General features: G+C 43.1%; 1 protein-coding gene across 4 annotated transcripts in view; it reads left to right on the top strand.

Moving 5' to 3' along the window:
* The window catches only part of IPCEF1 (interaction protein for cytohesin exchange factors 1), a 123747-nt gene that overhangs the window by 84415 nt on the left and 22651 nt on the right, over positions 1-16681 (top strand). For all 4 annotated transcript variants that reach the window (XM_074948650.1, XM_074948649.1, XM_074948652.1 and 1 more), the window contains 3 exons: positions 1525-1586; positions 5650-5741; positions 14333-14705. In XM_074948650.1, the coding sequence (XP_074804751.1) occupies positions 1525-1586; positions 5650-5741; positions 14333-14705 (527 nt within the window). The remainder of the gene's footprint in view (positions 1-1524; positions 1587-5649; positions 5742-14332; positions 14706-16681) is intronic.

Raw genomic sequence — 16681 nt, 5'->3', positions numbered from 1 at the left:
ACTATTCATGTGTGTAAAGTTACTCATGTACATAAATGTTAATAGGAGCAGGACATTTGTTTGTAACTCTTACAGGCATCCATCCATTAAACCACTAATGGGTTTATTCAGGAAGTAGTTTGCTTCATTTATTTAGTACATGTGCTAGAAAATAGCAGATAGCCGCATGCATTTACCACGGTGCACTTTACACTCCTACATGATGGTAATCTTTTAAATCTGGACTTTTTTTTTGACCTATCCATTCTGTTTGAAATACTAAGAATTCTTTTTTACTTTCATTTCTATTAATCTTCATTGAGTAAGGTTAAGGTCCTTAATAAACTGGAGCCAAAATTCATTCTCCACTTTTACAGGAATGACAATCCGTAATCTTTAGTTGTTATGCACATTGATACTTCATACAGTGATCAGGAGGAGGTGGACCCAGTGCTACTCCTACTGAAGTTATTGGCAAATTTCCCAGTGACCTCAATGGGAGCAAGATCAGACACTATGTCATCTAATTGTTGTATAACTAGTTTCCAGAGGCCCACTAGACCTAGAGATTGGTCTGAAGAGGAGGGTGAATGAATTTTTGAGCAGGTAATATCTTACATACTATAGCACCTTACAGTTCAAAGGATCCAAACGGTTTATAAATTGAAAAGATACACAAACTATAACCAGGTGTCACTTCATGCACTAAGAAAACACAGCCCTCTAGGGAAGGTGGGAAACGCAGCAGCTGTTAATAGCATGCAGCAATGCTACCTAACTGTTTAGAACAGGAAGTGAAGAATGCTATATAAAACTGGGGGTGTAAGGGGACGTAGAGCATAACTTACATAATTTTAAATTTGGTCAGGAAGCCTGAGTTAAAGGACCTACTCTTACAAAGTATGCCATGGTCTGATAAGAGCATAAGATTGTGTAACTGTGAGGAATAAATAATTTGTTACAGTATCTTAAATAATTAAGTCACTGGTTCAGATACCCATGTATGGAAGCAGTTTAAAAACAGAGGGATTTCTAAATAGCCTTATAAACTGTTCCTTAACCTGTGATGTGAGGAGTACATATCTCCTTGGGAGGTGCTTGAATGCTCCTCAACTTTCTTTGAAATCAAAGGGAGTAGCAGGTATTCAGCACCCTTTAAGGAGAGTCTGCGCTACAGGGGGGCTCACCTTGAGCTGCGCTGCTGTAGCACTGCGGAAGGGGTTATTTCATTGCTGTAGTAAATCCACCTCTGCAAGAGGCAGTGGGTAGGTTGATAGAAGAATTCTTCCATCAACCTAGTGGTGTTTACACTGGATCTTATGTCAGCTTAACTACATTGCAGAGGGCAAGAAATTTTTCAACCTAACTTTTTAGTGTAGACCCGCTCTGAATCCCACAGGAAGTTTAAACTGAGGATGAAAGAAAAAAATACTGGTGGTGATAATAAAAGATAGGAAGATCACTGTATCTGAAGACTGTCAGAGGTGTTGCAGGGTAGAATACAAATATCCCTTAAAATGTGCTTGCTTTTTGTTTATAACATAGGTGGCTAAATAAACTGGGGCTAGCTGTAATTCCTCTGGCATCCAATGGAAAGAATGAAGAAGGTATGTTCACATCACAATTTTTGCATGGAACGATTTCATTCTTTTTACACAGTGAGATTTTTACTACAATTAATTTCATACCAACGCTGTTCTTTGTAAACTTTCAGTTTGTGGCTCATCAGCTGGTGCATGTTTCACTAGCCCCAAAAAGCCAGTTGTGCCCTGAAATGTCTGATTTCCATATCAACCAAGGCACAACAATTAACTGTCTGACAACCGTGGAATTTATGATTTAAAAGAGTTCCCATTATTTATTCATTAATCCAGTACTATATGTGTTGATGGTGCTTTAGAGATATAAAATAGCAGGTCCCTGTGCCCAAGGAGTTTACAGCCCAAATGGTTCACTCTATTTGTGTTTATGAGCATCAGAGAATTGTGATACAATCTTCTCTTTAGGCCGGGGTGGGGAACCTACAGGCTGCGGGCCAGATCTGGCCGTTGCTTGATTTCATCTGGCTCGTGGCTAGTCTTGCTTGAAGCCCCAAGCCTCAGCGCCCCACCCTGTGGGGCTGGAGCTGTGAGCACTGGCTTTCCCTGCTGCGGGTGGGAAGCCCTGAGGCTCCGTGCCCCCCTGTGGGGATGTGTGTGGCCCGTGATTGATTTTTTTATGTGGGTCAATGGCCCGTGCATAGGCATTGAGTTTCTGATTTGTTGGGGGTGCTCCCCCCAGCTCTGCCCAGGCCCTGTTCCCACTCCACCCCTTCCCCCAAGACGCCACTCCTGCCCTGCTTCTTCCCACCCCCGCTCCACCTCTTCCCACCCCTTCCCTGCCCAGTTCCGCCCCTTCCCCCAAGCGCTCTGCCTTTGCTCCTCTCCTCCCTCCCAGAGCCTCCTGATGCCATGAAAAAGCTGATCAGCAGAAGGCGGTAGGCACTGGGAAGGAGGGGGTGGTGCTGATCAGTGGGTCCCACCAGCGGGCAAAAGGCGCTGGGGGAGGGGGAGGCTCCGCACCCACCATTTTTTTTCCCGTGGGTGCTCCAGCACCGGAACACCCAGGAGTTGGTGCCTATGGGCCCATGATAGAAAAAAGGTTAACCCCCCCTGCTTTAGGCCCTCTGCCACCTTTGTGAATGGGGACATAGCTCATACATAGGACTCATTCATACAGTGCTAGTGTTAACTTTGCTGAGCTTGTTCAGTGCCATATGGAGTGGTATTACAAGCTGTTTGTGCTGATAGAAATCACTGGTGATGATAACTTGAGGTGCCTGGAGAATCAGGATGCCTCACTGTCTCCTTTGTTTTGACTGGGATACAGTGCATTTCCCCTTCCTTCTCTTTAAGAGAAACCTCTATTCACTGGTCCACTGGCTTTTTCCAGAAACTTGCCATTTGTGGATACGTTCCCTAGTGCCTCTTCATCCCCTCACCCAGGTGTTAGAGCAGAGTGGTTTGGGGCAAGTGGAGGGCACGTTGCTATACTGAATCTTAGGTAGCAGGGAACCCAGTCTGATAATTTTACCAGAGGAGGAAAGGGGTCCAGCTTTGGCTTGAGCTGTTTAGACAAGCAGCAAAATGGCTGATTGAAAGATGATGACAATAATTTGACTGGCAACCTCTCAGTATTATGGAAACAAACAGGAGCTTAAAAATGAAAGTTCCAGGAAGTACAGTATGCTGGTTGTGTTTGGAGAAATAGCTGAAGCAAGAGAAGAGTTAGGAAAATAAGAAGCAATTAAAATTAGGAAAGTCAACTGATCTTAATGGGAACTATGTAAGCAGACGAGAGAGCTCCTGTCCTGAGAAACTCTACCCAGCTAACCTCTGCAGCAGGTGACCAAGTTACCAGCACTTCATCATCAGAACAAACTTAACATCGTCAAGTATTGCCCAAACTTTTTAAAGTTGACACCCCGCACTGCTGTTTTCAGGAAAATGCACCCCTCCCCATCTCCTGCTCTGTACTCCTGATGTGTGTGTGTGTGTTGTTAAAGGCTTATCCATCTTCCTGCCATTAGCTAGGTGTGCACACCTCACATTCTGGGAAAATGCTGACATAGCCTAAGGACATGCTACAGTTTCCAGTATTGTAAGTCTTTCCTGAGTGTCACACATCATAACTATTCAAGGAGCTCTTAGATCCCCACTCTTGGATTCCTGCTTTTTTGGGGGGAGACTGAGGGGAATGGTTCCTGTGTATTTAGTCCCTCCTTCAATCAGTTTCCAATATCAGAAACCAGATATAGATTTTACTTTTCTGGTGTCATGTGTGTGAATAAAAGAAAAACCGCAGAAAGAATATTTTATTTATAAATCAATAGTTCCTTTGATTTCTTAAATGTTTCTACTGGCATAAAATTTCAATCTGTTATTCTAAATATGATTTTAAAATATGTAGCTGGCCAAAGTTTGCAGTAAACAAAACTGTAGCTATGTTATAAAATAATCCTCTAGTTCTGCCAATAATAAAATGAGAACATGTGCAAAACTACACAAAACCTGGCAAATCCCCTGGATGTCATTTCATCAACATCTTTGTGACATCTTTCTTTTGCTTAAAATCTTCACGTCAGAGCTTTTTGCTGACAGGTGAATTATTAGAACCAAAAAAGTGACCCACACAGTTTTCCATATATAAAAGAAGGGGGAAAAAAGTACAGCCAATAATTTATCTGAAAGATATGATAATTGATTGTGACCAAATGGTGATGCTGCACACTTGTATGGTGCCATGAAATCCAAGAACCACAAAATGCTTCATGAACATAAAAATAGAAACCTCACAGACTCCCTGTAAGCGATGTCAAAGATAGTAAGGTGGTATTGCTACTGCTGTTTAGCAGCGCATAGTAATATTGTGCAACAGCTTAGAAGAGGAAGTGAAGAATACTGGTTCCAATTGAAACCACAGGGACAGTCAGTACCTCAGTCTGCCAACACCCACTGATGTTGTCGTCATTACACTTTGCTTAACTGATTCTTGCTGACCACACAATGTCTCAGTTCAGATCAGATGTCCAGGTACAGGGTATGTGTGTACTCTGTCGCACATGGTATGTGGTACGGGAAAGCATTTAAACAGACTGAAGTCTCTCAGATAAACACTTGCTCCGAGTTTGAATCTGCAGTGCTGGTGGCTGCCGCTGAGGGATTTAATCCAGTGGAAGCAGTGTTTTCCAGTGACTACAGCAGGGCCCTGGGAGTTAGGACCAACAGCATGCTGATTTCCTTTGTCACCTTCTTTGCCATTTTAAGCTCTGTGTCTCAATTTCTTGGTCTGGAAAAGAGTATAACTGGATTAGACCGTATACCATGTTTGTGAATGCTTTGTTTGTTTAATCTAGTTTTAAAAAAACCCCTCCCAAGTGGCAGCAGTGAATACTTCCACTAACTCCCCTACTATTTTCCTTTTTATTCATATTGTTGTCCCTCTGCTGAGCAGTAGCAGATGTTGGGGCCTTTCAGGTCTTTCTCACTGGAGTTAAAAATAGTGAGGTGGAATCTGAGTGTATTTTTAGTGCAACTTGTTTGTTTGACCCTATGTACATCAATCCTAGAATGAAGATGGTCACAAACAGTATGCAGGCAATCACCCTCTTCCAGGAATCTTGGCCAAAACACCAATGCCTCCTTCCCCGGGAGCAACTCTGCCCCAGGAATTGACACGAGATAGAGAGACTAAGGAAGGGAACAAACTTTCCTGCTGCTTGCCACAGCTTCCCCAAAATTGCAAAACCAACAACACAGCATTTCTGCAGACTGAAAACTGCTCATGTGCCAAGAAAAGGAACTTGTAAAATTGTCTATGGCAGTGCCATCTGATGACTCCTGCCATAACGATAACATTGGAATAAAAATACATTTCAAAACAAGTTGCCATAAAATAGCAATGAAGAGACACTGCTGTAGGAGACATTAAAACCATGGGTTTTGGCCTTCAGACCAAAATACATAGGACTGGAAGGGACCTCCTGGTTCACTGAGTGCAGTTCCCTGCAATCGGAGGCAACTCCATCATACAATTGAATATAATCATATAATGATCTTCAGCTGCTGAGCAGCTAGAAGGAATAAATGGGTGTCTATTTATTTTTTGTTTCATTTTACTCTTTTTTCCTAGAATGCTATAGTGAGAGTGAACATGAAGATCCAGAAATAGCAGGAGAGACTCCACTCCCTCCTTACACAGAACAGCCACCTCCTCCTCATTTGGTATGTATTACAGTAATTAAGCTTGTTTCCAGTTGCTAAACCGCTGGTACAAATGTCATCACATCCTCTTCAAAAGGTGCACATCTGACTAATATTTTACAATAAGGGCTGTAAGCATTTATTTAATCTGCCTGTGAAATATGGACGCTCTTATTTTGCTGCACTCTTTCCCTCCCTCCTTTCCTTCCCTCCTTCCTGGTGACAGTTCACACTAATATGTCATCCTTCTCCATGATAGTGCACTGAGAATTGAACACATGGACGAAATGATTAATCTGCGGGAAGAGCTAAACCAAAAGTTGTTATTTTAGAATGAAAGTTGGAGGGCACTACCCTGCCCTCATTTAAATCCCTCCCAAAGAGTCTCTTCTGTGATACTGAAAAGAATCTAGCTCATAGTCACCCAGCATATCGATTTTTATCTACTTATCTCATGAGTAAGCTTCTCATTAGCATGGAATGAGGGGGTTTGGTGTTGAGAGAGGGACCCAAAACCGTTGGAACTCGAGTGTGTGTGTTTGTGAGTGAGTGAGTGTGTGTATGTGTGTGTGATACTTAGAAAATAAAAACCAGCAGGATCTTATTCAGGGGATAAGGCAATATGCCATGTTTATTGTGAATACAAGTTCTGCAAGTTTCAGAGTAACAGCCGTGTTAGTCTGTATTCGCAAAAAGAAAAGGAGTACTTGTGGCACCTTAGAGACTAACCAATTTATTTGAGCATGAGCTTTCGTGAGCTACAGCTCACTTCATCGGATGCAAGGTTGTTGTTATAGTTACCAGCCTAGAAGCTGCTTGTGCCAAGTCACTGGCCAGGCAGCCTGGACACGAGGATGGAGCCAGGGCCTTGTCAGATGCGCATCCAATGCCCCTGGAAGTTGGTTGCAGAACCAGACCCAAAGACCACAGTCTTTAGGATCTGTTTTTATAGGGATTCATCCTCATACAAGTCTATGGAGTTTTCTTCATCATGCTGTTCTCACATTTGAAGTGAAAATCAATCACGCAGATGGCACAGCAATGATGACTTGTTATCTTGTTTTTCGATTCTTTGGCCCCCCTCTATCCTTGGAGTGGTTGTGGGTGGATTCCGGTGTGCCCTCAGGGTTATCAGGCTATTTCACCCTGTGCATTTTTCAGCCAAACGGTCCTGGGTAGTTGTTTTTTTTATTTTAAGGCTGGCACCTTAACCTTTTATTGTTTGTTTAAACATGCATTCGCAATTACATTTTATTTTACTTAACATATTTTTTATTACATTTACATTTTATTGCCTATTTATTTTTTACCATGACTATCTTAAAATCATTGGGCATGACAGACTTTAATAAGCCCATTCATACCACTTGTTACATATGAAAAGAGAACAATCAAGATAAGAATGCAAGAGTGGGGGTTAACAAATTTTATTTCTGAATTTCGGAAAACAGAGTTGTAACAACAGCTGTCCTTAATGGTTATTTTATTACTTTAGAACAGATTTCTGTTTCAGGATGTTCTCCTACAATTAACACAGACCTTGTAAACTGAAAGGCATGTTTCAATTAGCACAAACTCAGCAGACTGAGAGACCTATTTCTTTCTAATGGGGTCAGGCAAAATTTGGGGTCTGTTCTGGAATTATTCATTTTTACATTTTTCCATAACATAAATGTATTAATTATTACTTTAATTCAGTGTGTGTGTGTGTGTGTGTGTGTGTGTGTGAGAGAGGTGAATGGAGGGAGGAGGATGTCATGTGACGATAAAAAATCACTTTCTTCTAACATTGAACAGGGAAACGATAAGAAAAAGGGAAAAAGTGCTATTACTAAACCTAGGCTGGTTGTCTCTTTCTTTCTGTTTCCCCATAGAGCTTCTGTCTAGAATATTCCCCAGTTCCCTTCTGCCTGGATTCTGATATAGATTAAAGTAAACAGCTCCTGGGTGAGGGGACCAGAACATAAAAACAAAAATCAGACAAATCAACACCTGCCGTGAGTTACTTATCACCTTCCTTGCATGTTGCAGCACATTGCCCCACCCCCTCCTTTCTCTTTCTCTTTCGACTCTTTAAGGTATCTCTACACTGCAGTGGAAAACTTGTGGCTGGCCCAGGCCAGCTGACTTGGGCTTGCAGGGCTCAGGCTCAGGGGCTGTTTAATGGCCAGTGTCAACGTTTGGGCTCGGGCTGGACGTTGACACTGCAACTCATAGCAGGTGTTGATTTGTCTGATTTTTTGTTTTTGTGTTCCCTTCCCCTCACCCAGGAGCCATTTACTTTAATCTATAACAGAAGCCAGGCAGAAGGGAATATTCTAGACAGTAGGTCTAGCTATACATTTTTATCTACTTATCTCATGTGTAAGGAGGGGGTTCAGATGGAGAGGGACCTACAACCTTTGCAGCTGAAGTGAATGTGTGTGTGTGTGTCTTACATTATGTCTTAATTTATGTTTGGAAAGTGCTTAGCGTGTTTTGGGCACTAGTGCAATCTAAATAATCCACCCCAGGCCAGGAATAAATGAAAGTTGTTAACATCAAAAAGGAGTGCAGTGACGTGAAATAAACTGGTCTTATTTCCAGTTCCTAGTAAACAGGTGTCCACATCACAAGAAACATGAGCGTGGTTGGTACTAAGAGGCTCCCATATTGATTTTTCCTAAGCAAAAAGTAAAATACTAAATACCCCCTCACCTATAGAGGTGGTTCTTCCTGAATACGTTGAGGCACATGGGTTAGTCAGTGAAGCTTGCACTGTAGTTGTGAGTACTGTTCTGTGGATAAAAAGAGAATCTGTCTGCAGGAATGTCCATCTGGCACCCTGCACCAGAGCTAAATTTGCGTTTATAAAGTTAGGATTATGTGTCACACGCTCACTTATTTCCCCTTCTGTTTCAGTCAGATAAATTAATCTGCACTTCCTCTCCTAAAACTGTTGTCTAATGTTAAACACTGTAAAACAACCCACCTGGCACTCCTGGAACATGTATTGTTCACTGGCATATAAAATTCAAGATTCTTTATTTCCTGCACTAACTGAAAGTTAAATGTGGTCGAGAGGCTATAAATAGCAGAGAGAATGAAAACCTTAAAGACTCTGCTCAAAGATTTATTCTGGGTCAAAGGCTAGTAATGAATAAAGTATCTTGAATTTTATACTGCAGTGAATGATTGTCTTAAGAGTGCCAGCATAAAAGCAAATGGGTTGTTACAATACTTTGTAGCTGCCCTTCCCTTATGTTGATCTTGAGTTTTTAATTGAATATCTCTGCATTTCTCCATAAGTGGGTTTAATCATGTACTATTTTTAATATTCTCTTTCTGGCATGCCAGAAGCTTGCCACTCCATTACTGCAAAGGCCATCACTGGGTATCTCCTTCCCATATGTTCTTCTGTTGTATGTAAAATCCACTGCATCAGGAGTAAGGCTGGCTTTAGGATTTCAGCAAGGCAGAGGAGTGGGAGGGGTGCAAGCAAGATGGACGTTGTGAGGACTCACATTTCCTTGATCTCTCCCCTCATCAAGCTCCTCTTTCCTTTCTTCCACCCACTTCCCCCTTTAGCTTTCATACCCCCACATCACCTTTCTGATGGAAACAAGCCTATTATCCACTAAGCAACCGAGTCATTTTTTAGAACTGGTCAGTAGGCAGTGCACTGATTGGCATTGGTCGGTCCTACCCACAGCTTTCTTCAACTGCTAGTCACAGCTAGCAGAGCGCACTCAGACACCAGCAGACCTGATTTAATGTCATACCAAAGTCCTCCTTGGCCAAAATTTCATAAATCGCCAGAGGCAGCTGTTGGAGCAGCAGAGCCACTGGACAAATGAACAGCATGTCTCATACTGGGGTAATGTTTGAAATGGAGCAGTTGGTTTTGGGAAGGTATGTGAAGTGATGGTTTTGACGTGTGTCTTCAATATAGAATTTTTGTGCTATAAATCCCTGAAGTTTGCCAGACTTTGGATGCTTTTGTATGAAAAATCTGCTCTTTGGGACACACCCAAGGTTGGAATCCATACCCTAGTTGCATACTTTCTAATTTTTGTTAGAAGTAACATTTATCTTAGGAACACAAACCCATGTCAAAAGTGATACACTCGGGAGCCTAAATCTTTCTGACTTTCAATGACACTTAGGCCCCTAAGTGTCTATGTCACTTTTGAAAATGGGACTTATGCTTCTGAGGGTATGTCTCCAGACACCAATAGGCAGCCAGTTCAGTTCATGGTATCTGTTAGGGTAGTGAGGATTGAGCTGTACTCCCAATGTAAAGTTTCAGCTGCTTCTTTGTAGTCCCCTAACCCAAAATCAGTTTGATAGTTTAAAAACAAAACATGAATGGTCATAAGTCTACTATGTGGAGTAGTGTCCCTGGGTATTTGTGAAAAAAAAATATTAAAAACAAGTCCTTTTGGACATTTGTACGACAAAAACTGTTGCTGCCCATGTGTGTTAGGTTTTCCCGCATGTGAGTGTATTTATTGCTCCCAAACAGCAGCTACCTTGAGATAATAGACTGCAGAGGTCCCAAGAGGACAGTTAAGGGGTTTCATGTCAGTAATTTCTCTCTAAAAGAGGCCCTAAAGACTCATTGATCTCTAGTGGGATCCTTAGGATTGCCTTGGTCAAACATCTGCTTTTAAAAATGTCTCTAAAATGAAGATTTACTAGTATATGGAAGATTGCAATAGCTCCAAAGCAACCATTATGGTAAGTTAGGTAAATACTGGATATCTTTAAAATAAATAAATAGAGAGAGAGAGAGAGCTAGAAGAGTTTTTCCTCTATCTCCCCCTCATCCTTTTTCTCTGTAATACAAAATGAAAAGAAAAAAAGTCCTTCACACAGATGCAAAGTTTACATATCATTAAGGCTTTTCTTTTACATATGTAAATTCCAATTTTTTCTTTCCTGATTTTTGAGCATTTAAAATCAGAACATTAACATCACATTGGCATTCATTTTTATGTTTTACTTGTACTACTTTGGGGTACAAATACTTGGCCAGTGTCTCTCCTTGACTTAAATTATAGGGAAGAGGAGCTGGCACTGGACCCTGGGCATCAATCTTCCCAGATGAGTATTTCTGAACCACTAGTGTCATTCCTATTCTCTTTCTCTGGCCCAATGAATATTTTATTCAAAGTGGAACAGTAGAGATGGGAGGGACCCACTCCAGAATAGCCTAGTGGTTAAGTTGCTCACCTGGGAGAGGGAAGGTCTGAGTTTCAAATATCTGCTCCAGAGAGGGGATTTCAACCTGGATCTCCCCCATCCCTGGGAAGTGCCCTAGCTACCAGGCTACTGGATATAAGGGCACTGCCAGGGACGACCTGTGCCTGCCAATTGTGGGGGGACAGAGGAAGGGCAGGCAGTGTCAGCAGAGTTACTGAGCATGCTCAGTACAACCCAAGGTGCAAATGAGGGGGCACGTAGCCCCCCATGCATCACCTCTGGCCCCCCCCACCTCCAGTTTTGTGAATCTAGTCCTTCATTTTCTTTTATTAAAAATACCCAAACAAAACATTTTGTTTGACATGAAATAATTTTTTTCACCTTTTTTGATTCACTGAGAACTCTGAAAAATTTCAGTTTCTATTCCACCCAAACTGAGATTTTTTTTTCAATTTTTCAGACCAGCCAGTGACTGAAAAATCAGTTACTCACATAGCTCTAGCCAGGATTTTTTTTTTTAATCAACTCTCCTTGTCTGCTGCAAAAGATTAGTGATTACACCCCAGGAAGAAACTATGCTTCATTTCCCTCCCACCAACTTTAAAAGGAAATCGTGAATCGCAAAAGCTGGTACAGCATAATATAAAATGTTGTATTTGGCTTTTAGATACGCTGTTAATCTATGGATCATTAGTGTATTGTTAATAGGTATAATAGACTGGCCCTTTATCTAAGGATAGGAGTATGTATTATGTTTGTCATGCCTAGCCAGGAGGTTTCCCTAGCAACCCACCTTCAACATTTTTCCGTGCTCCCAGTTTTGATGTTCTCTCTTCTGATCATTGCAGATATCTCGCCTATTTTAGGAACACAGTGGGACATAGTTTGCTCCCCAGAGGAGCGCCTCCTGCTCGCCATCGCATAGATTAGCTCCCTCATCGGGCGCACCCTCTCCTGGTAGTTCCTCTCCTGGCCTTGTCTCCACTTGTAGACCCACCGCAGTCCAGGAACTGCAGCATCCTTTATATGACTTAGCCCTCCGGCTGCATCACTATCCGTGTTTTTCCCCTTCTGGGAGGGGAAGTATCTCCCAGTTCTATAGTCCAGCCACTTCCCCAGTGATGAGTGGGGAGGATCTAGGCCCACCCACTATTCTGGGTCCTGGCCCAGGGACCCTATAGACAGGGACCCTATTCCTGCTGCCTCACCTTAACTGCTCCGGCAATATTGCTTCAATTCCCTGAGCCACTTCCCCACAGTCCCAGCACCTTCTTCACCTCTTCTCAGGGCCTACAGCTAGCATGACCCGACAGCCAGCCAGGAGCTCCCTCTGGCTCCCCCGGTCCCTGACAGCAGCTTTTCTGCTCAAAGTGCTACCTTCCTGCAGTCCACTAAGAACACAGTCCTCTCTCCTTAGGCTCCCTGTGGCAACTGCATGTCTCAGGCCCTGCATCTCCCTTTATGTAAGCCCGCTGGGCTCTGATTGGCTGCTCCCTGTGCAGCCTCCCTAGGCTGCGTTTAACCCCATCCTTTCTGGTGTGGGGTGAACACCCCCTTCCCACATAAGAATTGCCATACTGGCTCAGTGCTGTGACCCATGGAGTCTCTGACAGTGGTCAGTACCAAATGCTTCAGAGAAAGGTGTAAGAACTCCACAGTTGGAAGATGTGGGATAATATGCTTCCGTAAAGGTCTCATCCTAATCCTGAATAGTTTGAGATTGATTTAAACCCTGAAACGTGGTTTTGCCTCCCTTCCCATATTCTTTTTATTTTTCACATCAACTGTTTGAATGCAAGATGCTGTTGTTATCTATATAAATGTTCAGTCCCTCTTTGAGTCTTGCTAATCTCTTAGTGCCACCAACATTCTGTGGCAATGCCACAGTCTAACTGTGTTGTCTGTAGAAAAATATTTCCTTTTATCAGTTTTGAATTTGCCATCTTTTTACTTTCATTAACTGCCCCTTTGCTCATGTGTCAAGAGAGAGGGAGAACAAAAAGCTTCCAATTTACCTTCTCTATACCTTTCATTACTCCATATATTACATTCATTACTCCCTTCTTATTCACAGTCTTTACAATCTCACTTCATATTAGACTTTTTTCATGTTCCTAATTATTCTGGTCGCTCTTCTCTGAACCCCAGCTAGTTCTGCAATATCCTTTTTGAGATGGGGTGACCAGTACGGCATACAGTGTCCTAGATGAGACCACACTACTGACTTACATAATATTTTCTGTAAGCTTTCTCCATCCCTTTTTTCGTACATTCTAACATTGTTTGATTTGATGACTGTAGCTTCATGTTGATGAAAGATGTTTTCATTGATCTGTCCATGGTGATGCTCACGTTCCTTTCCTGAGTTGATTAAGTAAAATTAAAGCCCTGTTAGGTGTATGAGTAGTACAAGTTTTTCCTTCCAATGTACATTACTTTGCATTTATCAACATTCACTTTCATCCTCTATCATGTTGCCCATTCACCTATCATAGTGAAGTGCCTTTGAAATTCCTCTGTCTTCTCTGGGTGTGGCTAACCTAAATAACTTTGTCCTCTGCAAATTTTGCTACCTCACTCCTTTTTCCCCCCTTGCCTTTTTTAGTTCATTAATAAATATATTAAACATCACCATACCTAATACAGAATCTGAAGGCACCCTGCTGTTGTCCTTTTCTCATGATGGAAATTGACCATTTATTCTTGCTCCTTGTTTTCTGTCTTTGACAGTTTTTGTCATAACAATATTTTGCATTTCACCCATGACTTCTTACTTTCTTAAATAGCATCTTGTGAAGGACCTTGCCTGTTGTACCTCAGGCCTAGTATACAATGGGGTTTTGATCTGATTTTAGCCATTGGTGGCCAGCTATGAGTGTAGCTGCACTAGTGCAACTGCCTAGTGTAGACAAGGTCTGAGACACGTGTAGGACAGACACCTGTAGTCACCAGAACACAGATCATTAAAGCTGGGAGAACTAAAATCTATTGAAGTTTGAGGTACCAAGAAGACCAAATCCAAAACATAAACATTCCACTGATGGAGGTTTCCCCTGTTTGAAACTGGGGTAAGTCTCACTAGTGCAAATAGTGGATGTGCATGTCTACACTGGAGTTTGCACCATTGCTGCACTCCTAATGACTGGCAACCAATGGCTGTAAGCAGAGCGGGTCCCTGGTATAGACAAGGCCTTAGCTGATATTTGAAAGCCATATGCTCACAGTTTCAAAAGAGAATGTGCACTCGATGGTGTGTGAAAGTGTGTATGGGGAGAAGTTGTTGATTTGTGACCATGCACTTCTTTTCATACTTTGAAAATGTGGGAAACTTTGAGCAAAACTATATATATATAGCTATCTCCTATTTCATGGGCCATTATAATAAGATAACTATTTCCCTCCCCCGCTCAATTTGTTCCGGAAAACAGGCTCAGCAGCAGCCCTTGTTGATCTCGCCTCTATCAAGTGAAGCATCCTGTTCTCTCTCCTCCCTGGAAAGCACCATGAAGTCACAAGGTTCCTCATCTTCCTTGCTAGCCAAAATGGCTCATCCAGAGAGACAGTCTTGGCTTGACATAGTTAACACGGAAGAGGTTGATCAGCCTTTATCCTTCTGTGTCCAGATTCATGCTGATGATCATCCAACGGCAGACTGTAGTGAAATGGCAGAAAGCCAGCTTCTCAGATCTAATAATGGATCTCAGAACTCTTTATTAAGTGAAGACACAACTTCATCAGACAGCAGCAGGGATCGCCTAACTGTGCCAGAAGATATGATAGGAGCGAGGACACTATCCAAAGGTGAGCATGTCGGAGAGGCATCTCTCTGCAGGACTATACAACATGAAATCTGCATTTTCCTCTCTTCTTTTTAATTTTTCTCTGAATAACTTGCCAGTGGAGTGTGATTGATGAGAGAATGTCTGTACAGTGCATTGAGTATATAAACTGCTGTCACGGCTGGGTAGTGAGCAGCCAGATCTAGTGGTCAGAGCTAGAGTCCACCATCACGAGACAGGAGTCAAGAGTCAGGCCAGGTCAGGATACTGGGAGATCAGAAGCAGGAGACAAACCTGAGATCAGAACCACAAGTCAATGCCAGGAGTCAAGCTGAGTTGGGATGCCAGAAAGTCAAGCTGGAAGAGTGGGAGTGGGAAGCACACAGCCCAGAGCAGGGTGGATCTCAGTTGTTCAGACAGCTTTCTGTTCCTGCTGCTGGCTTAAGTTAGGCCAGTGGGACTCCACCAATAGGACCTCAAGGGTGGAACCTCAAACAGGGGCTGGGCTTCATGAGTCCTGGGTAAACAGTTGTCAGCAGGCTGCCAAGGGGTGGGTTGGAGCGTGGTTGCTCCTGTGAACCCTGTGGGCCAACGTTCAAGGCCTGTGGGTTATGACATCATCCCCTCTCCTAGGGGTGCCCTCTGGGTGACATGGGTCCAAGTTTCTCAGAGTGGCTCCTATGAAAGACCTGAACCAGGGCAGGAATGTGAATGTTCTCAGCTGGCTCTCAAGTGCACTCCTCTGGGCCGTAACCTTCCCAGTCAATCAGGTACCACAATTTACACTGCTTGACTTTGTAATCAAGGACTTTGTGAACAATGTATTCCTCCTGATCTTGTACTTGTACTGGTAGGAGTGGTGACGGGAGTCTATGGGGAAATGCGTTCTCAGTGTAGGGTTTTATGCGTGAGACATGGAATACAAGGTGGACTCAAGGGACTGAGGGAGTTGGAGCTCAAAGATGACCTGTTTGATTTGCCACCAAATCTGGTATGGGCCAAGGAACCTGTGGTCTAGTTTCTGAGAGGGTCTGTTTGTCTGTCTATAGAAATTCATATCTTCTGTCCTACAGAGTAGGTAGAGCCTTCTTGCTTATGCTGGTCTATATGCCTTTTGTAGTCCTACTTCTCCTCTTCTTGGGTGTGATGGATGTGTTGTACTAGGTCCGAGGCCAATGAAAGGGAATGAGGATGTTGATAGTTGTGGGTGAAATCAGGGGTGGGACCCACAGTTGAGAAAGAAGGGGCTGTGGCCTATGGTTGCATGGTCTGCATTATTATACAAGAACTCAGCATATGGTGATCATGTAGACCAGTCATCCGGGTGATGGTTGGTGTAGCATCATAGGTGTTGTTCTAGGATCTGGTTGATTCTTTCCATTTGGCCATTTGACTGAGGATGGTAGACAGAGGACAGGTGTACATTGACCCCTAATAGATGTAGGGCCTAGTGCCAGAAGCAGGCAGTGAACTGGGGCCCCTGGTCAGAGGTGACATGATCTAGGAGGCCATGAAGATAGACTGCATTGTTTAGCCAGAGCTGGGTGGTTTAACCCTGCAAAGGGTAAATCAAAGCAGGAATTGAAGTGGGACATTTTGGAAAAGCAATCCACCATTGTCAGAATGGCCATGAAACCACTGAATTCTGATAGTTCTACCACAAAGTCCAAGGAAATGGCCTTCCAGGGCTGAGATGGGGTGTCCAGAGGTCGGAGGAGACCATAGGCTTTCTGGCATGGGATCATGGTGCAGGCACGTGTCTGGCAGTAAGCAATAAAGGTCCCTATTGCGGCGTGCATACAGGGCCACCAGAAGTACCGGATGTTAATTGTTTTATGTCACCCCAAGTGTCCTTTCTGGGTGGAGTCTTGGCACAGTTGAAGAACAGCCACTCTTGAAAGTCCAGGGGGAACATAGATGTGGTCCCTGACAAATGTGATCCCCTCCTGGGTGTCATGTGTTTCTCGGTCAGTAATGGCCATCTCGTCTGGTGGAACT

Source organism: Natator depressus, chromosome 3 (genome assembly GCF_965152275.1).
Source record: "Natator depressus isolate rNatDep1 chromosome 3, rNatDep2.hap1, whole genome shotgun sequence".
NCBI lineage: Eukaryota > Metazoa > Chordata > Testudines > Cheloniidae > Natator > Natator depressus.
The sequence above is the reverse complement of the archived record's forward strand: the minus strand, read 5'-3'. Positions and strand labels throughout refer to the sequence as shown.